General features: G+C 46.4%; 1 protein-coding gene across 6 annotated transcripts in view; it reads right to left on the minus strand.

Moving 5' to 3' along the window:
* The window catches only part of NAA25 (N-alpha-acetyltransferase 25, NatB auxiliary subunit), a 38,762-nt gene extending 28,756 nt beyond the window's left edge, over nt 1-10,006 (minus strand). For 2 of the 6 annotated variants that reach the window (XR_014567014.1, XM_083750167.1), the window contains exons 1-3: nt 9,655-10,006; nt 2,126-2,211; nt 361-499 (exon numbers count right to left, since the gene is read on the minus strand). Coding sequence is in view for 5 of the 6 variants with exons in the window: in XM_083750167.1 (XP_083606293.1) it covers nt 361-499; nt 2,126-2,211; nt 9,655-9,715 (286 nt within the window). In the remaining variant the exon portion in view is untranslated. Of the gene's footprint in view, nt 1-360; nt 500-2,125; nt 2,212-4,738; nt 4,763-9,365; nt 9,562-9,654 lie in introns of those variants that run through there. The other 4 variants (XM_083750168.1, XM_083750171.1, XM_083750170.1 and 1 more) reach the window with 4 other exon arrangements.
* Between the last annotated feature and the right edge of the window lie 7,225 nt (nt 10,007-17,231).

A 17,231-nucleotide genomic window follows, 5' to 3' on the forward strand; every position in this document is an offset into this window, starting at 1 on the left:
CAATTTCTCCTGGAGTGAGACTACGTCTGAAGCATTGTAAAAGTATTAAAATGGCAGCAAGACCCAGCAATCTGGTGCTGTGTCTACTGTTAGGTGAGCTTGCCGGGGCTCCACCATCAAAGCTGGACCCTGTCCCATCACTCCTCCTATTTTCTACAACCCAGAATTAAATACTATGGGAAACATTATGTCTAGAGAACAACGCAGCTTAACTGGCTACCTCACCACCCCTCCCCATTAATTAGGTGCCAACTGGCTGCCACACTAGTGCTTTTGAATCAGGACTGCTGTTGTAAGCAGGACACTGGCAACAGCATTCTCTAAAATGTCTGAAATAGGAAGGAAAACCAAAGAACTCACGCCGATGCATTTCCCGGTATAGGATAGTCAGAGCTTGTAACGAATTATCGTCCGTGGGTTCAAGAGCAGCTACTTCTTGTGCTAAAGTGAATGCTTCATCTTGCTTCCCGGTTCTTTGCAGGCCGATTGCTTTCAAAACCTGCACATGAATCAAAGAAGCAACTTTTAAAGGGTTTCCCAGCAGTGATGTTAATTCCCTTCCGGAGAATTAAAACCATCTTATTCTTCCAGGAGGGGCATCAGTTGGCAGATAGTGCCCAACACCTAGCAGCCCCCTCCCCGCCATGTTGTCCGTAGTACTGCCACTACTGCCAGCCAATTCTAACTCGCAGTCCACCAGGCATGCCTGCTCCAGACTTCTCTATATTGTAGGGGTGGGAAAACCTTCTTGGCCCAGTGGGTCAGAGCCTTATCATTCTCCACCCCCACAGACCACAGATTACCCACCTGTCAAAATTCCCTTGTGCAGTGCTTCCAAGCTGGCTGTCAGTCACTCAAGAACCACAGCGCAAGGGGCTTTGTCAACCCAATGCTTGCCACTTCCCCAGTGCTGCACATACGGCTGGCAAAGCTGCTTTCTGCAGAGATTGGCTGCATGATCAAGTTCCCCATGGGGAACTTGGCCAGGCAACCAATCCAGCCATTTCCACACATGCCCCATATCTGACACCAAGTGTGTGGGGGAAACCTGTTCTGTGCCAGATGTCACCTGCAAGCCAGAGGTTTCTCACCCCTCTCGTAATTAGTCTTATACCTGCCATGTGACAGTATTTAAGTATGTTTGACTTGGTCAACTGACCAACCCTAATTGCCTTGTTTTGCTGAGCCATGTCAACGTAGATAGAAGCAAAAGTTGAAAAAACATTTAACTTTTGCTCTGTTGCTATTCAACAGCTTGACTAACGTGGCAGCAAAGTTGACCTCATTGTTGTGAGTTTGTGGAACAGAAAGGCTGGAGTAACACGGGTTAAGCTGAAAAAGAAGAAGTACAGTGGTACCTCAGGTTAAGAACTTAATTCGTTCTGGAGGTCCGTTCTTAACCTGAAACTGTTCTTAACCTGAGGTACCACTTTAGCTAATGGGGCCTCCAGCTGCCGCGCAATTTCTGTTCTCATCCTGAAGCAAAGTTCTTAACCCGAGGTACTATTTCTGGTTTAGCAGAGTCTGTAACCTGAAGCGTCTGTAACCTGAAGCATCTGTAACCCAAGGTACCACTGTAGTTGTGCACTGGTGATGGTCAAAGCACAATCACGCTCCCACCCCCATTTGTCCCATGATAGCTAAGGGTAAACATGGCAGAAAGCATCCCTCTTTTCCAGAACAGCCCAGGGATCAGAACCTCCTTTCAGTCCATGTGTCACATTCCCACATGGACAACCTTCCAGGAGCCATGTGCCAGATTTAAAAGTGGGTGGTGCAATGGTTTTGACTCTTACTTTTGCATCGCTCACACTACATTCCAGCCATGCAGAAGTCAAAGCTTTCTACAGACAACCAAGAGGCATTATCACAGTTCAAGGACATATTCCAGTCAGGCAAAAGCATCTGAGGAAGGCACAGAGTAGTGCCAATGAGGGATATGGCCCTGGGATAGTCCTAAGTGTGAGACAGAGAGATCTAGAGGGCTGTCTTCAATTTTCAGGGCTTCAAGTTCCCCACCCTATACTAGCAATGCAACAGCTAAAGAGAAGAGCCTTGCCTTGTTTATTTAAGACTGAACACACTGACTTTTTAGCATGTTAAAACAAACAAACCCTGAGCTTACCTTAGCACAGTGAAGGTCTTTGTGTTTCTTCAGCAACTTGTCTGCCTGCTGGATTGCCATTTTATTATTGCCATTGTCAAGGTAATCTAATGTAAGACAAGGGAAAACCACAAACATTATTCTTAGAGATAATTTTATTGTTTAATTTTTTTGTAAACCACTTTTTTTTACAATCAAGCAGTGTATAAATTTTATGAACTAAATAAAATACATAAACACTCCAGACTTATTTTCTGAGGGGGCAATCTTCATGTTTAGGTTAGTTTAGAGGAAAACAAGAAAAAGAAAGATGAGTAAAGAGTAATATGATAGAGGTATTTAAGATTATAACTGCTGTAAAGGGAACGGATAACTTATCTGCCCCCTTCCCCTTACTTTCTTGCACAACACTAGATGTCAGAATCTACACAATCAACTCCAAAGGTGATGAGAAAACCACCCAAGGTAGCTGCTCTTCACACAACATAAAAATTAACTTGTGAAAGCTATTATAGCAGTGTATGGCGACAACCACCAGCTTATGTTGGGTTTTTAAAATAAAGGAATAGAAAAATTATGGGAAGATAATTCTTTGAATGGTTAATAGTGATGGCAAGCCTCTATGATCTATGGCAGTATTTCCCTGACTTCTGGATGCAGGGGGTGGTGGGGAGGAGAGAGAATAGCAGTGACTGGCGTTTCCCATGTCATCTTCCTGGTCATTATAAAGTCACAATGCTGAACTGGTTCAATCTTAATCTGTCCCAGCAAGGCATTCTCATGAAGAACCTTACAGATGCTTTTTAAAGGGTTATTACACAGAGGGGTGTAAGCCTTACTCCCATTTCTTATGTATACATCAAATGGGATTTGCCACCTTTATTTGGTTCATCATCACAACTACAGTGGTACCTCGGGTTAAGTACTTAATTCGTTCCAGAGGTCCGTTCTTAACCTGAAACTGTTCTTAACCTGAAGCACCACTTTAGCTAGTGGGGCCTCCTACCGCGCCGCTGGAGCACGATTTCTGTTCTTATCCTGAAGCAAATTTCTTAACCTGAAGCACTATTTCTGGGTTAGCGGAGTCTGTAACCTGAAGTGTATGTAACCTGAAGCGTATATAACCTGAAGCGCATGTAACCCGAGGTACCACTGTACTCAGTAACAGGCTATTACTGCAACTTTCAGAGCTGGGATGGACAGGGACTTGCCCAAGTCTATGGCTGACGAGAACTCAACTCCTCTCTATCCACTGACTATACCGGTATATAGGAGCTGGGTACAAAAAACTAGCTCTCAATAGAAGTTCATAATTGAGTACTTCAGGAGTGACCCAAAGAGGAGCAAAACAATATGGTAACAAGCAAATAATTTTTGCTAGCATTCAGGAGGAGCATGATTGAAATACTGCTCCATTTCTAAAAGAAGGGAAAACATTGACCTAAGGCAATTTTTCTCCACAAACATACATACAGGTAAACAAAAATGGGAGAAGGCAATGAACACCCAACAGGAAAAAGACTAGTCTGGAGGGTCCACAGAAGGAGCATAGCAGCCTCCTGCACCCCTTTGTCTCTTGCCTGAAAGAACAGGGGAGCACGTGGCTCAGGTTGCAAATACTATATTGTATTCTTGTACTTACTCTTAGCTCCAAGCCCACATAGAGAGCATGAGCACTATGCAGAAACATTAAAATAGGCACTGTGACGTGGTGGTAGCACTGGTTTAAAGTTCTGGTGCTCGGCATCGGTTTACCTGAGATTACACAGTGTGGACTGAAGCCCCAGTGTATTTTTCATAACAAAAACTTTATGGGGCAATTGGAAAAGTGGCAGTTCACAAGAAATATAAATGGATGCATAAAGAGTATGATTAGACAACCTCACCAGGTTTCTCTAAAACGTTGCAAACACCCTCTGTTCTAACAGAATTAGCTCAGCTACCAGAATGGCAAATTGTTGAGAACAGAGTCTTAGATTTCATCCAAAGGGTGGAGGACCTTGGGGAATATAGTACTACAACTTCATTAAGCTTCTGTACAACTTATAAGCAATTAAGATAAAAGGCAAACAGCAAATGTAAAAGATGCTTAACTGTCATCATATAAGCAGAATGTTGCTGAATAGTGAAAAAAATAAGAACATGTCCAAACATTTACATTAGTTTTCCCCAGCGACAATTGCCTTTGCAAACTCTGCAACTATGTTCACATGTTCAATTCATAGTCAGAGGGCAACATCTTATTCTAACCAACAGCATTTACATATCACTACATGTTTGATTACAAACTGGCTGTTTCATGTAGATAAGACATGCAAATCTTTACACAATGGAAGCAGAATTTGATTCAAGGTACTCCTGATTGCACATAACTAAAAACTATGGTCCAACTTTCAAAGATCTATAAATAAAAACTGTAAACAAACTTGAGCTCATCCAGTTGAAATTAATGGGACTTACTGTACTTGTGACTTAAAATATACAGTCCATCCAGGCTACCCAGTCCACAGTAACCCTATTGTCATCAGGATATTACACAGGTTGTCACTGGGCTCCTGGGCTCAATTCAGGATGCTGGTTCTAACTTACAAAGCCTTGCACACCTTGAGACCCTAGGACCTGAAGAAAGCTTACATGGGGCTTGAAGTCATCTACAAGGAGACATTCTGAAAGTGCTTCTTCCTGCTAAAATTTTGAGGGTGGGAGCAAGAGATGGATCCTTATAGATGGTGCCTTGCATCCCACCTGTGGAATGCTCTCTCCAAGGAGCTTGCTACTCATTTCTTCTGCACAAGGTAAAAACTTTTCTTCCTGTTTTTTTTTTTTTTAAAACAGGTGGGTTTTTAGTATTTTATACTTAACGTGTTTTTCCTCAGCCAGTAGCTAGGTAACATTTTACTGCAGATGCCACGTCTTTGAATGGGACTGTTCTGTGTTCTGCCCAGACTTGTGTTCAAAGGGGTTTTCTTGGTGGGTGTCTGTGAGATTTAATTTATGCAATAAAAAACCCTGTATTGTGATATTGTAGGTTTTGTTTATCTCTAAGCTGCCTTAAGGAACTCGGATAAGAGACACAAATTCTATTACAGTGGTAGCTCTGGTTAAGTACTTAATTCGTTCAGGAGGTGCGTTCTTAACCTGAAACTGTTCTTAACCTGAAGCACCACTTTAGCTAATGGGGCCTCCTGCTGCTGCTGGAGCACAATTTCTGTTCTCATCCTGAAGCAAAGTTCTTAACCCGAGGTACTATTTCTGGGTTAGCGGAGTCTGTAACCTGAAGTGTCTGTAACCTGGTGTCTGTAACCCGAAGTACCACTGTATTACAGAGCAAGTATGGAGTTGTGGTTAGGGTGTTCGATCAAGAAGTAGGAGACCAGCATTCAAATTCCCACTCAGACATACTTGACCCATTCATTGCCTCTTAGACTAGCCTACCTAACAAGCAGCATGAGAAACTCAGATATATAAGCTAGGCTCCAAATGGCACAGCTGTCACCACAACTGGAATGTCTATTTGCTAGGGGGTTGGACTAGATGACAGCCAGGGTCCCTTCCAACACTACAATTCTATGATCTCAACTACATTGCTTGACTGTAGCTTGCTCTTACAATTCCCAGCAAGGGGTCCATGATTTGTGCGGCAGTGTAGAAGATCAAGACACATGTCTTTTGCTGGCACATAAGTCACCTGTCTCAATGCAGATGTCAGTTGCCAACCTGGTGCTCAGAAACCTCCACGCAGTCGCAATCAGACCAGCACCAGTAACAAAACACACCCAGCACCTGGCAAATTTTGAATACTGCTCACAGGGTTGCTGTAAGGGTACAATGGGGAGCAGAACCATGTATATTGCCTTGAGCTCCTTGGAGGAAGGGTGGGATTTAAATGTAATAACAAATAAATTAAATACTTATCAACGCTTCTAATAAGCTCAGTAGGCCTTTATAAGGTCTAAATACAATGCAGATTGTTGCTTGTCAAAATATATATTTTTGTACATGACTTGTTTTTTTAAGGAGTATTACCAGAAACTACTTATGGAAAATCTAGATACTAAAAATAGGTCATTTAAGAAATAAAAGAACTACCTCTCCTTCTTAGTTTTCAAACCTAGTTTTCAAACTTAATTTCCCATCATAACTGATCTAGGCTCCAACTCAAAAACACATCCTATACTGATGCACAACTTCATGCATATGCACACACTCAAAAGAACTGAACATGCAGAACTTCAGTCCACATCTTTGAAACAGATTTGCACAAGCTGAAGGAATTTCTCTTTTGAAAGGCAGAGGTAGCTCTTCAGTTTTAAAACCAAGCAGAATTAGGTTCATACCTGGTACTAATAGAACCTTTTGGCTACACACCATTCCATTGAATTCATTCAAAGTGCAGAAATGTCATGGACATTTTTGTCTCTATAGTCACATCTTAAACCATGAAGTTTGCACCATTCTGCCCCAAAGCAGTTCTTCTAAAGCCTCTTTACTAGCATTTCATATTGGCAAGTTAAGAACTGCTTCTTCTTTGCCTTAACTTTCTTCAGTGCTAAACATTTAAAAAACTCTCAAACCAAGTACAGCATTTTATCTTCCTTTTCCAGCATTTGCCAAGTACCATGTACAACTAAGCAACCTGAGCTCCTCGCCAATATTCCTAAGACAGGTTGAAAAGGAACCGCATCCAACACATGTTTTAAAATTATTATTCATTTCATTTTTATACTATTGTATATTAAGAAAACTATCTCAAAGCAGTTTACAACCTACATTAAAACACCAAATAAAACAATCCAGAATAAAACATTACTGAAGGAAGTCAAATATAAAGTACACATTCAAAGCAACATAATTAACAGGAAACTAAAATATTATCCTGAAGCACTACAAAGGTGGTCAGCTTTTGACAAAGAGAATGCATATTTAACTCAGCAGTTAACAAAAAAAATGGAATACAGTATTACAAAGTAGCTTCCTTAAGCAGTAGGATCCTACCCAGACAACCAACTTTTTAAGTTTATAATGGGGGAGTAGGGGGTGACCAAATTAATGTGGTCACTGCCTAACGAAAGTGAAGGTTCTCCATACACTGTTAGAAACTTGGGTATATAAACTAGGCGCCAAATGGCACTGTGAATCTAGGTTGCAGTTGCCGCAACGGAATGCCTATTGACCAGGGAGTTGGACTAAATGACCCTTGGAATCCCCTCCAACACTACAATTCTACGATATGAACTGCACTGCTTGACTGTATCTTGCTCTTACAACTATTCATTTGTCTCAGGGCAAGGAGAAACACACACTGGAAATGGTATTAACAATGGACTAAGACTAATGTGGAGCTTTCTGGCGCCTGACTAATTTCCAACTGTTCTCCAAGTGTTTTCACCTGCCTTATTGAGAGTTGCAGATAATGTAAAAGTTCCATTCAGCATAAGTAGCAATAGATTTCATAGGAATATAACATATGTAATTGCAGGGGACTCCCAATTTACACAGGGGTTACGTTCCAAGGCACGTTTAAGTTAAATTGTGTATATTCGAAACACCATTGGGAAAGCCTGCAAACATCCCGCTCTTCCCCCTTTTGCAACGTTTTCGGGTCACGTCTGGGTTCGGCGCGATAAGTGTGGTCATGCACATCTCAGACGCACCTAAAAAGGTCACTCACTGCCTGTAAAAGCTGGATCAAGTTTTAGACACAGCAAAAGAGAGGCTTGCATTTGAAATGCTGCTTAAATATGACGTGGAGTTATCCTGATCAAGAAATTATTCTTGCAGACTTGTAATCCAGACATATCAAACCTTTAATGGATTGTAGCAGGGCACTGGTGAGGGTTGGACAGTGATGCCCTTTTTCAGATTGTTTCTCACTACTACATCAAAGACAATACAGAGGGGGCTTGGAAGTGTCATCTGGTCCAATACAGTGGTACCTCGGGTTACATACGCTTCAGGTTACAGACTCCAGTAACCCAGAAATATTACCTTGGGTTAAGAACTTTGCTTGAGGATGAGAACAGAAATCGTGCTTTGGCAGCTCAGCAGCAGGAGCCCCCATTAGCTAAAGTGGTGCTTCAGGTTAAGAACAGTTTCAGGTTAAGAACGGACCTCCGGAACGAATTAAATACTTAACCTGAGGTACCACTGTACTCTAAAGGAGGCTCGCATAAAAAAAGCTCAACAACTTTGACCTGAACCCCCAAAAAGGGGGTGAATCGCTGTCTCTTGGGAGTTGGCCACCCCTGCTCTAAAGTTTTGCAAAGGAAACAAAAAGAGCTGCTACACCCATACAGTACTACTCAATGAGATTAAAGATGCCAGCATCACACACTCCTCTAAATTAACAGCAACAACAAAGCCATTGCTACCACCACCACCGAGCCACATTAAGTAAGCCACACAAGCAGGCAAGACTTTACAATTCATATCTCCCTCCTCTGGTTTAAGGAGGATATGAAGTTTGTGGCAACTGGTCGCATGAACGTCATGCAATCCTCACCCCCTGCTCAGTCCAGCCTTGCAAATCTACTGTTAGGAAAAACAGGTCCATAAGCTCCTGCTTCTCCATCTTGGCTCCATGAGTTCTATAATACGGAATTGTGCAGTGCTGAAACCCCCTTGTTCACCCACAGCTCCACCTGTCTTTTTAAAAGCATGAATGTATGAAGCCCCAGACTATCTGCTAATGATATATACTGTATTAATAAATGTTTTTAGACCATGGCCTGCGACCCCTCTGAGTCCAGAATAGAGAGTAGGGGGGAAGAGGGTCCCAAACCCACCATCTCCTGAATGGTCAGGATATGACGAACTTCTGACCACGTGTGTAAGACCCCAAAATCTCCCTTTTCTTCCTCTCCCAGGGTTTGTAATGAACTTGGCAGCTCCTTCCGCTACAATCCACACGAAGGCCAGGACAAATATGAGGAGGGGGCGTTCTGCTCAGCCTCTTCTTCCCCCCCCCCTGCAAATGCCACACTAAAAATGAACACGAGGCACCCACCCGCCAAATCCCACCACAATGACAAACATGGAGGTCCCTGCTTGAGCCCACAATACCACACAGAAGCCCAAACATGGGGGTGCCTGATGAACGCGCCCCCGAAATGCCACAACACGAGGTGAACACGAGGGGACAGCGTTCCTTCCCACCCCCCAATACCACAACAACGATGGACATTGGGGGGCGTCCCTGCTTAACCTTCCCCCCCCTGCCCCGTACCACAATAAGAACGATTTTTGGGGGGGAGGCAGCCGCCTGTTTAGGCTCTTTTCCCCCCGGCCCCCCACCTCAAACTAGGGTCTCTGAGGGGAGAAGGTGAAAAAGGCGGGAAGGGTCAAGTATGTGGGGGGGGACGGTGGTTCGGGATGAGGGGGCGGCGAAGGGTAGGAACGTCTTTTGGCGGGGGGGCGGCCTCGGCTGAGGGAGAAAGGGCACGCGCGGCCCCGCGCTTAGGACGGGGCCGCGCGCGCGCTAGGGAAAGGGGAGGGGAGGGGGAGGGAGAAGAGGGGGGGAGGGGAACCCCCCACGCCCGCGGCGTCGGTACCGTAAATGGGCCGGAGGCGCCGGTCGTTGGGGTCCTGCACATGGCCCCGCGCCGCCGCCATGATGAGAGCGCAGAACCGCAGCGCGCAGCCGCCGCCGCCGCCGCCACAGCCAGCCAGCCGGCCCGGCCTGGGCGGGCCCGTGTGGGGGAAAGGGGCCGGGCTGAGGCTGAGGCGAGGCGCTCCGAGGGGGCCAAGACCGGCGAGGAGGCGGCGCTTAGCGGGCGTCCTCGCTGCCCCGCCGGCCTCCCTCGTGGGCCTTGAGGCGCTGCCGCCGCCGCCGCCTCAGCCTGTGAGGCGGGTAAGCGAGCTCCCCTCAGCGAGCCGCGTCATTGGCATCGTGGTTGCCTTGAAGGGCCTCGTTTAGGGGCCACTCTCCTCACAACGACCCTGTGAGGTGGGCTGTATTGAGGGGGCGGGTGTCTTCCTGGCCCCTCACAAGCAGCCGGGCGAGGTAGGCAGGGCCGGATTTAGGTTTGATGAGGCCCTAAGCTACTCAAAGTAATGGGGCCCTTCATTATGTCCAGCTGTCCTTTGCCAACAACAAATTGTCGCTGTTTTTTTGGTTGTTGAATATATGCTATATGGTAATTTATGGATCTAATAGGTATGTCAAGCCATTTGCACATAACAAAACATGTATTTTATCAACGTAATTGTTGAACTGAAATACAATTAAGAATAAGTATATTAATAGTGAAATAATTATTAAGCTGTAACTTAAAATGAGTTTTTTTTATTCAAAGCAAACTTAATAATGCAAACACATTGGCATTTGGCAATAACTTTCTATCGGAAAGCGCGCCTTGGTTTTGGAACACTTTGGTTTTGGAACAGACTTCCAGAACGGATTAAGTTTGAGAACCGAGTTACCACTGTACTGTACATAGAAATGAGCAAACCAATGATATTTTGGGGAGCAGGCCAGCAGGCAGGGCCCATTACTTACATCATGCGGGGCTGCCCTTGAAGCTGTCCCAGAAACTCCAGCGGGTGCAGAATGCTGCAGCGAGGCTCCTCACGGGGTCTCTGCCATGGGAGCATATTCACCCAGTGCTTTTCAAGCTGCACTGGCTCCCGGTGGAGTATAGGGTCAGATTTAAGGTGCTGCTTTTGACCTTTAAAGCCCTTCACGGCCTAGGACCCTCGTACCTACAGGACCGCCTCTCCTGGTATGCCCCACGGAGAGCCTCAAGGTCCATAAATAATAACACCCTAGTGGTCCCAGGCCCTAAAGAAGTTAGATTGGCTTCAACCAAAGCCAGGGCCTTTTCAACTCTGGCTCCGGCTTGGTGGAACGCTCTGCCTCATGAGACCAGGGCCCTGCAGGATCGGATTTCTTTCCGCAGGGCCTGTAAGACAGAGTTGTTCCGCCTGGCCTTTGGCTTGGAGCCAATTTGATTCCCTCCCTCTCTCTCTCTCTCTCTCTCTCTCTCTTTTTCCCTCCTCTTTCTTTCTTTTCCTTCTCCTGCGATGAGGCTACATTTTAATATTTTAATGTTCCATTATTTTAATGTTGTATTTTATTTTTGTTTTTAAGTTGTAATCATTCATCTTGTTTTTATTATTGCTTGTAAGCCGCTCTGAGCCCGGCCTTGGCTGGGGAGGGCGGGGTATAAATAAAAAATTATTATTATTATTATTATTATTATTATTATTATTATCATCATACACAATACAAAACACTGTTGCTGTTTGTAGGTTTTATTTTATTTGTTTTTTATCTTATATTTTGGAAATGTACATGCAGTTTTTTCCCCTTAATTTTTTTTTGGCTTGTTTAGCTTATACATAAATCCAGCACTGGAGGTAGGCCTCTCAGGGAGCTGAGAGTGGATTTGAACCCAAGCGTGAGGCAGGCAAAGAGGAGGCAGTAGCAGCCCCCTCTTAGCCTTCCCTGCAACCCTTTGACGAAGGAACAGCTCGCCAGGCGCGGTTGTTGCAGCAATGGCAGAAAGTTATTTGGTTCTGTTGACCCAGGCGGCGAGCATTCTGTGTTGGTTTCTGTGTTAGAAACTTGAGATAGGAAGCTAGGAGCTAAATGGCACTTTAAACCTAGGTTATGGGCGCTGCAATGGAGTGCCTAGGCACACTTTTTTTTTGTAACAAGAATACAAAGCTGAGAATGAATGAAATGCAGCTGAAACCTTATGTTCACTTTTCACATGGTCTAGTCCTCCTCTGAAGACTGCAAAAAAACAAAGCTATCATTCCCCTGCCCGCCCCCCGCAATATTCTTAAGAGCGTCCCCTTCTCCAATCTTCAGAGAGTAGCTGGAAGGAAGGAGGCAGTATAAAGGTCCTCCTTTCCTTCCATTCTGCAGTTTTAATCTGAAATCTTAGGCCCAGCACTGCGCCCAGAGCTCAGAAACTAATGAAATTCCTTATCACAAAACGATTGCCTAGAACAATGGGAGTTTCGAATGCTGGTTGGTTTATCTATCACATTCTACTCACCAACCTCCTTCAGCTGGGAAACCCAAGGGGATGTGTGTATCCCCCCCACTCTTATCCTTGCAACAGCCATGTGAATTGTCAGGGTCACCCATGGGGCTTTGTGACTAAACAAACACCTGGAGGAGTTGTCTCTCATTCACAGCTATTACAGGATGATAATCATACCCTACTGTACTGGGATTCTTCAGGGTGGTTTTGAGGATTGTTAAGATAGTGGTTATCAAGGGGGCCAACTTGAATAAAATATTGGGGGAGGGGCAGGTAATCAATCACAAGATGCGGTTAACACCATTTGAATGGCAACGCCCCCCCGCCCATCTGGCTGGGCTTCCCCAGCCACTCTGGGTAGCTTCCAGAAAAATATTAATATACTGTAATATATCAAACATTAAAAGCTTCCCTAAACAGGGCTGCCTTCAGATGTCTTCTAAAAGTCTGGTAGTTGTTGTTCTCTTTGACATCTGATGGGAGGGCGTTCCACAGGGATGGCACCACCACTCCTATGGTGGTGATAACTGTTTCAAGCCATGTTTTCCTTTCTTGGCCTTTCAGTCAGATTTTCTTCCCGCCAATGATCTCAGGGTAGCATATGTAGACCCTTACAATGGCACTGTGATGTAAGAGTGTAGCTTAAAAAACAAGGAGGTGGTTGTCAACCTCCCACTATGTTTCAAGATGTGTTTCATGTTCCTGTGCACCCCATTACCTGATTGGTTTGCTGCACTTGCAGCATCTCCCCAAACTCTATTCAATAAAGCTGCTGTCTGCGCATGCACAATTATCTGTGCGTGTGTTACAGCTGTCTCAAATGTACACACTTCAGCTTAACCCCAGCATATGAGTTTGAATTGGATAGAAGCTGGTTGGAGAGTAAACTCATCAATCAGCAGTATTTCTCAAGAAACTACATGAAACATGGGTTGTAGCTAGCATCAAACACCAGATTATGGCTTCAGACACCAGTGGTGTTTCTCAAAGACAACAGAAGAATAGTGTCCCGATCAAGGGAAATAAAAGTCCTGCTCTATACCACCTTGGTCAGACCCTGCCTGGAGTCCTCTGTCCAGTTCTGGGCACCACAATTGAAGAAGGATATTGACAAGCTGGAACATGTGCAGAGGAGAGCAACCAAGATGATCAAGGGTCTGCAGACCATATGAGGAATGGTTGAGGGCATTGGGTATGCTTAATCTGGAAAAGAGGAGACTGAGAGGTGTGATAGCCATCTTCAAATATTTTACAGGCTATCACATGGAAGATGAAGCAAGCAACATAAGTACTGTAATAACTTTCTGGCCATAAGAGCTGTTTGACTGGAACAGACTTCCACGAGAGATGCTGGACTTTCCTTCCTTGGAGGTTTTTAAGCAGAGGTTGGGTGGCCATCTCTCTCGGATGCTTTAGTTGAGATTCCTGCATTGCAGGGGGTTGGAATAGACCCTCAGGATCCCTTCCAGTTCTATGATTCTATGGTGGGAACGCAGTAGAGCCTCAGTACATGGTATTGCATGCACACCCTTAAGTATTGTGGGGGGCTGGCTTTGTGTCTGAGCTGGGATTTCTAAGGGGCTGTTTAACCCCTCCTCTTACACCACTGGATCTTGGGTCTCAGTTTGCATCTTGCACAGAATGAAAACTGAGGGTGCATTGTTAGCACCTGTGCTTTACTGCTAGATGCAGTCCTACTACCATGTGGTGCTTAATCAGCAGCAGTTGGGTATTAAATTACAGCTGAAATTTCCTGCTGTAGCTTATTGCTTTTTTCTTCAGCTTGAGTCAAAGGGAAATCCCTAATGGTTATTTATTAAATTAAAAGCATTTCTAAAACCAAGGTGGTTTAGAGGAAAAGAATAAAGCACCAACATTACAGCATGAGTGTCAGCTGGAAACGGGTGCCAATGGTCTGGGAGCACCTGAGCAAGGAGAAACATTTTTAGCAGGCGATGCAAACATGCCCGTTAGTAGTTGCTATATTGCTGGGGCGAGTTAATTTCACAATGCGGACGCATATTGCCTCTGATATGGACCTTGGCCATATGGACTAGTAGCCATTGACAGCTTTCTATGAATTTGTCAAACCCCAAGTTAAAGCCATCCAGGCTTGTATTGGTTGCTAATTCTATAGTGCAACTATGTGCCAATGAATGCTTCGTTTTGTCTGTGCTATTCCTTCCACCATTTAGTTCTTCCACCTCTGGTTCTTGTATTATGAAAGAGGGTAGGAAGCCTCTTCCCCCATGCCGTCTTTCCATTTTCTTCACATTGTGTATGTCATTTCATTGATAACCAAAAATAGAAGTGAAAGATTCTGGTCACCTTCTTGAAGCTATATTGGCAGAAGAGGGGAACACAAGAGCCTTGCACTTGCTGCAGCTCATTCCTGTGGCAATGCAATGAGGACAACCAAACCAGCATTCATTTATTTATTTATTTATTTATTTATTTATATAAAAACAACCCCTTCACATGAAGATCATGTAGTAGTTTACAAAATAAAAAAGAACACTAAATACCGTATTTTTCGCACCATAGGGCGCACCGGACGATAGGGCGCACCTAATTTTGGGAGGCAGAAAACAAGAAAAAAAATATTCTGAACCCCAGAAGCCAGAACAGCAAGAGGGATCTGGCTTCTGGGATACCGTGTGGCTGTTCTGGCTTCTGGGGTAACCGCACCAAGCTTCTTCAGGGCAGCGGGATAAAGGCTCCCCCTGCCCAAAGAGGCTGCGCAGGGCTAAAGCAGAAGCCAGGACAGATGCGTCACTGAAGGGGCACTGCGCCTTCTCTCTCTCTGCCCAGCGCCCCTCCTTCACAGGAGAGGTGCTGCGCAGAGAGGGAGAAGGGGCATCGTCCTTCAGCGAACCTGGAGAAGGAACAGAAGGAGACCCTTCTGTTCCTCCTCCGGCTTCGCTGGACAAGCGCGTTGCTCAAAGGGCGCTGCGCCTTCTCTCTCTCTCTGCGCATCGCCTCTCTTTCACAGGAGAGGTGCTGTGCAGAGAGGGAGAAGGGGCAGCGCCCTTCAGCGAAGCTGGAGAAGGAACAGAAGGAGACCCTTCTGTTCCTCCTCCGGCTTTGCTGGACAGGCGCGTTGCTGAAGGGGCGCTGCGCCTTCTCTCTCTCTGCGCAGCGCCTCTCCTTCGCAGGCTGCTGCCCCAAGCCTCGCGCGCCCGACGGGAGCTCCTGCAGGGCGCGCAAGGCTTGCAGACACTCGCCCGAAGCACGGGGAGCCCTCCGGAAGGCACCGCGTGCTTCGGGCGGCAGGCTGCCGCCCCAAGCCTCGCGCGCCTGGCGGGACCTACCGCCAGGCGCGCAAGGCTTGCAGGCACTCGCCCGAAGTACGGGGAGCCCTCCGGAGGGCTCCCTGTGCTTCGGGCAACAGGCTGCCGCCCCAAGCCTCGCGGCCCGACGGGAACTGCTGCCGGGCGCGCAAGGCTTGCAGACACTCGCCCAAGTACGGGGAGCCCTCCGGAGGGCTCCCTGTGCTTCGGGCAACAGGCTGCCGCCCCAAGCCTCGCGGCCCGACGGGAACTCCTGCCGGGCGCGCAAGGCTTGCAGACACTCGCCCAAGTACGGGGAGCCCTCCGGAGGGCTCCCTGTGCTTCAGGCAACAGGCTGCTGCCCCAAGCCTTGCGTGCTCGGCGGGACCTCCCGCCAGGCGCGCAAGGCTTGCGGACACTCGCTGGGGCTGCAGGCTGCTGCCCGCAAGCCTTGTGAGCCCGCGGGAACTCCCGCTGGGCTTGCAAGGCTTGCGGATAGCTTCCTGAAGCCTGGAGAGCGAGAGGGGTCGGTGATCACCGATGCCTCTCGCTCTCCAGGCTTCAGCGAAAGCCTGCATTCGCACCATAGGACGCACACAGATTTCCCTTTCATTTTTGGAGGGGAAAAAGTGCGTCCTATGGAGCGAAAAATACGGTAAATGATTATACGGCAGAAATGGGTAGCTTGGTCCCAAACTGTTTTGCACTTAATAGGTTGAAACAGCACTTTGAATTATGCTAGCATTTTCTCATACCAGGGATCTTCCAAAAAGGAGAGGGTATGAGAAAACCCAGATTGGGAAGGCAGTGATTTGGGAAACATCATTAAATAGCAGGATGGATGAGTTCAAGTGCCAGTTGCTTTGACCTTATCCTGTATGCTATTCCTCTAAGGCCCTTCAGAACATCTGCACATCCACCAAAAAGGCATGGAAGGTGAGTGGCCTGTCTGGTGTTGGATCTCCCACCGGTGGTTTTTGTAATGAGGGTGGGTGATTGAACAGGGAATGAGAAGCTCTTGGCGGCAGCTCTTCGTTACTTCTCTGCTCTGTCATAAAGAATTCAGTGGCAAAAGTTAAAGTCGGAAATTGAGCTGTCAGAAGGGAAATTAAAGTCAGACGTCCCCTCCCCATCATAAAGCCCTAAGGTGCAACAAATCCAGCAATGTCCCAAAAATTGCATGCACCAAATGATTGTATCCTAGGGATGAGCAACCCGTGTCCCTTCCAGCGCTGTTGAACTTCAACTACCATCAGCCCCAGCCACCAGGGATGATGGAAACATAAGCCCAGCAGCATCAGAATAGACACAGGTTCCTCACTCACACTGTAGAAAGCAAAGCCAATCCTGTTTCACAGTGATAGCAACGTGGGTGGATATAGGGACAGAGCGCTTTCTCTAGGATGTGAGCAGAAAGAGATGCCTTAGCTCCACCTCATGGACACTCAGCGGTAGGAACGCCCGGCCTGTGGAGGAGGCAACTGAGAGATGCAATCACGTATGCAAATATGCATGCCCTACAGCATTGTGGGAGAAACAGCCAGGGTGCAGACTGGGGGTTACAGGGCACCCCAAAACACTAGACTGTCCAATGGGGCCCTGGTAGCACAGCTGCTTTACAGGACTGAGCTTACTGGAACTGCAGAATGGAGGTCGCTGTATCCTTAACAGCAGAGAGAATGAGGGCCAGGAAGCACGCTTGCCATTTCAATTCATACTTACCTGGCAGGGGAGATACCATGATCACAAAGGTGGTTTTCCCAGGGTGAGGCTCATCCATTGCACTTCGGGTGTGCTGACCCCTGCGATTTCCCCAAATGCGGGAAACTCGACTGCATAATTTGTGGTAGTGGGGGACTGCGTTCG

The sequence above is a fragment of the Podarcis gaigeae genome (genome assembly GCF_964106915.1).
Source record: "Podarcis gaigeae genome assembly, chromosome: 8".
Classification (NCBI taxonomy): Eukaryota; Metazoa; Chordata; class Lepidosauria; order Squamata; family Lacertidae; genus Podarcis; species Podarcis gaigeae.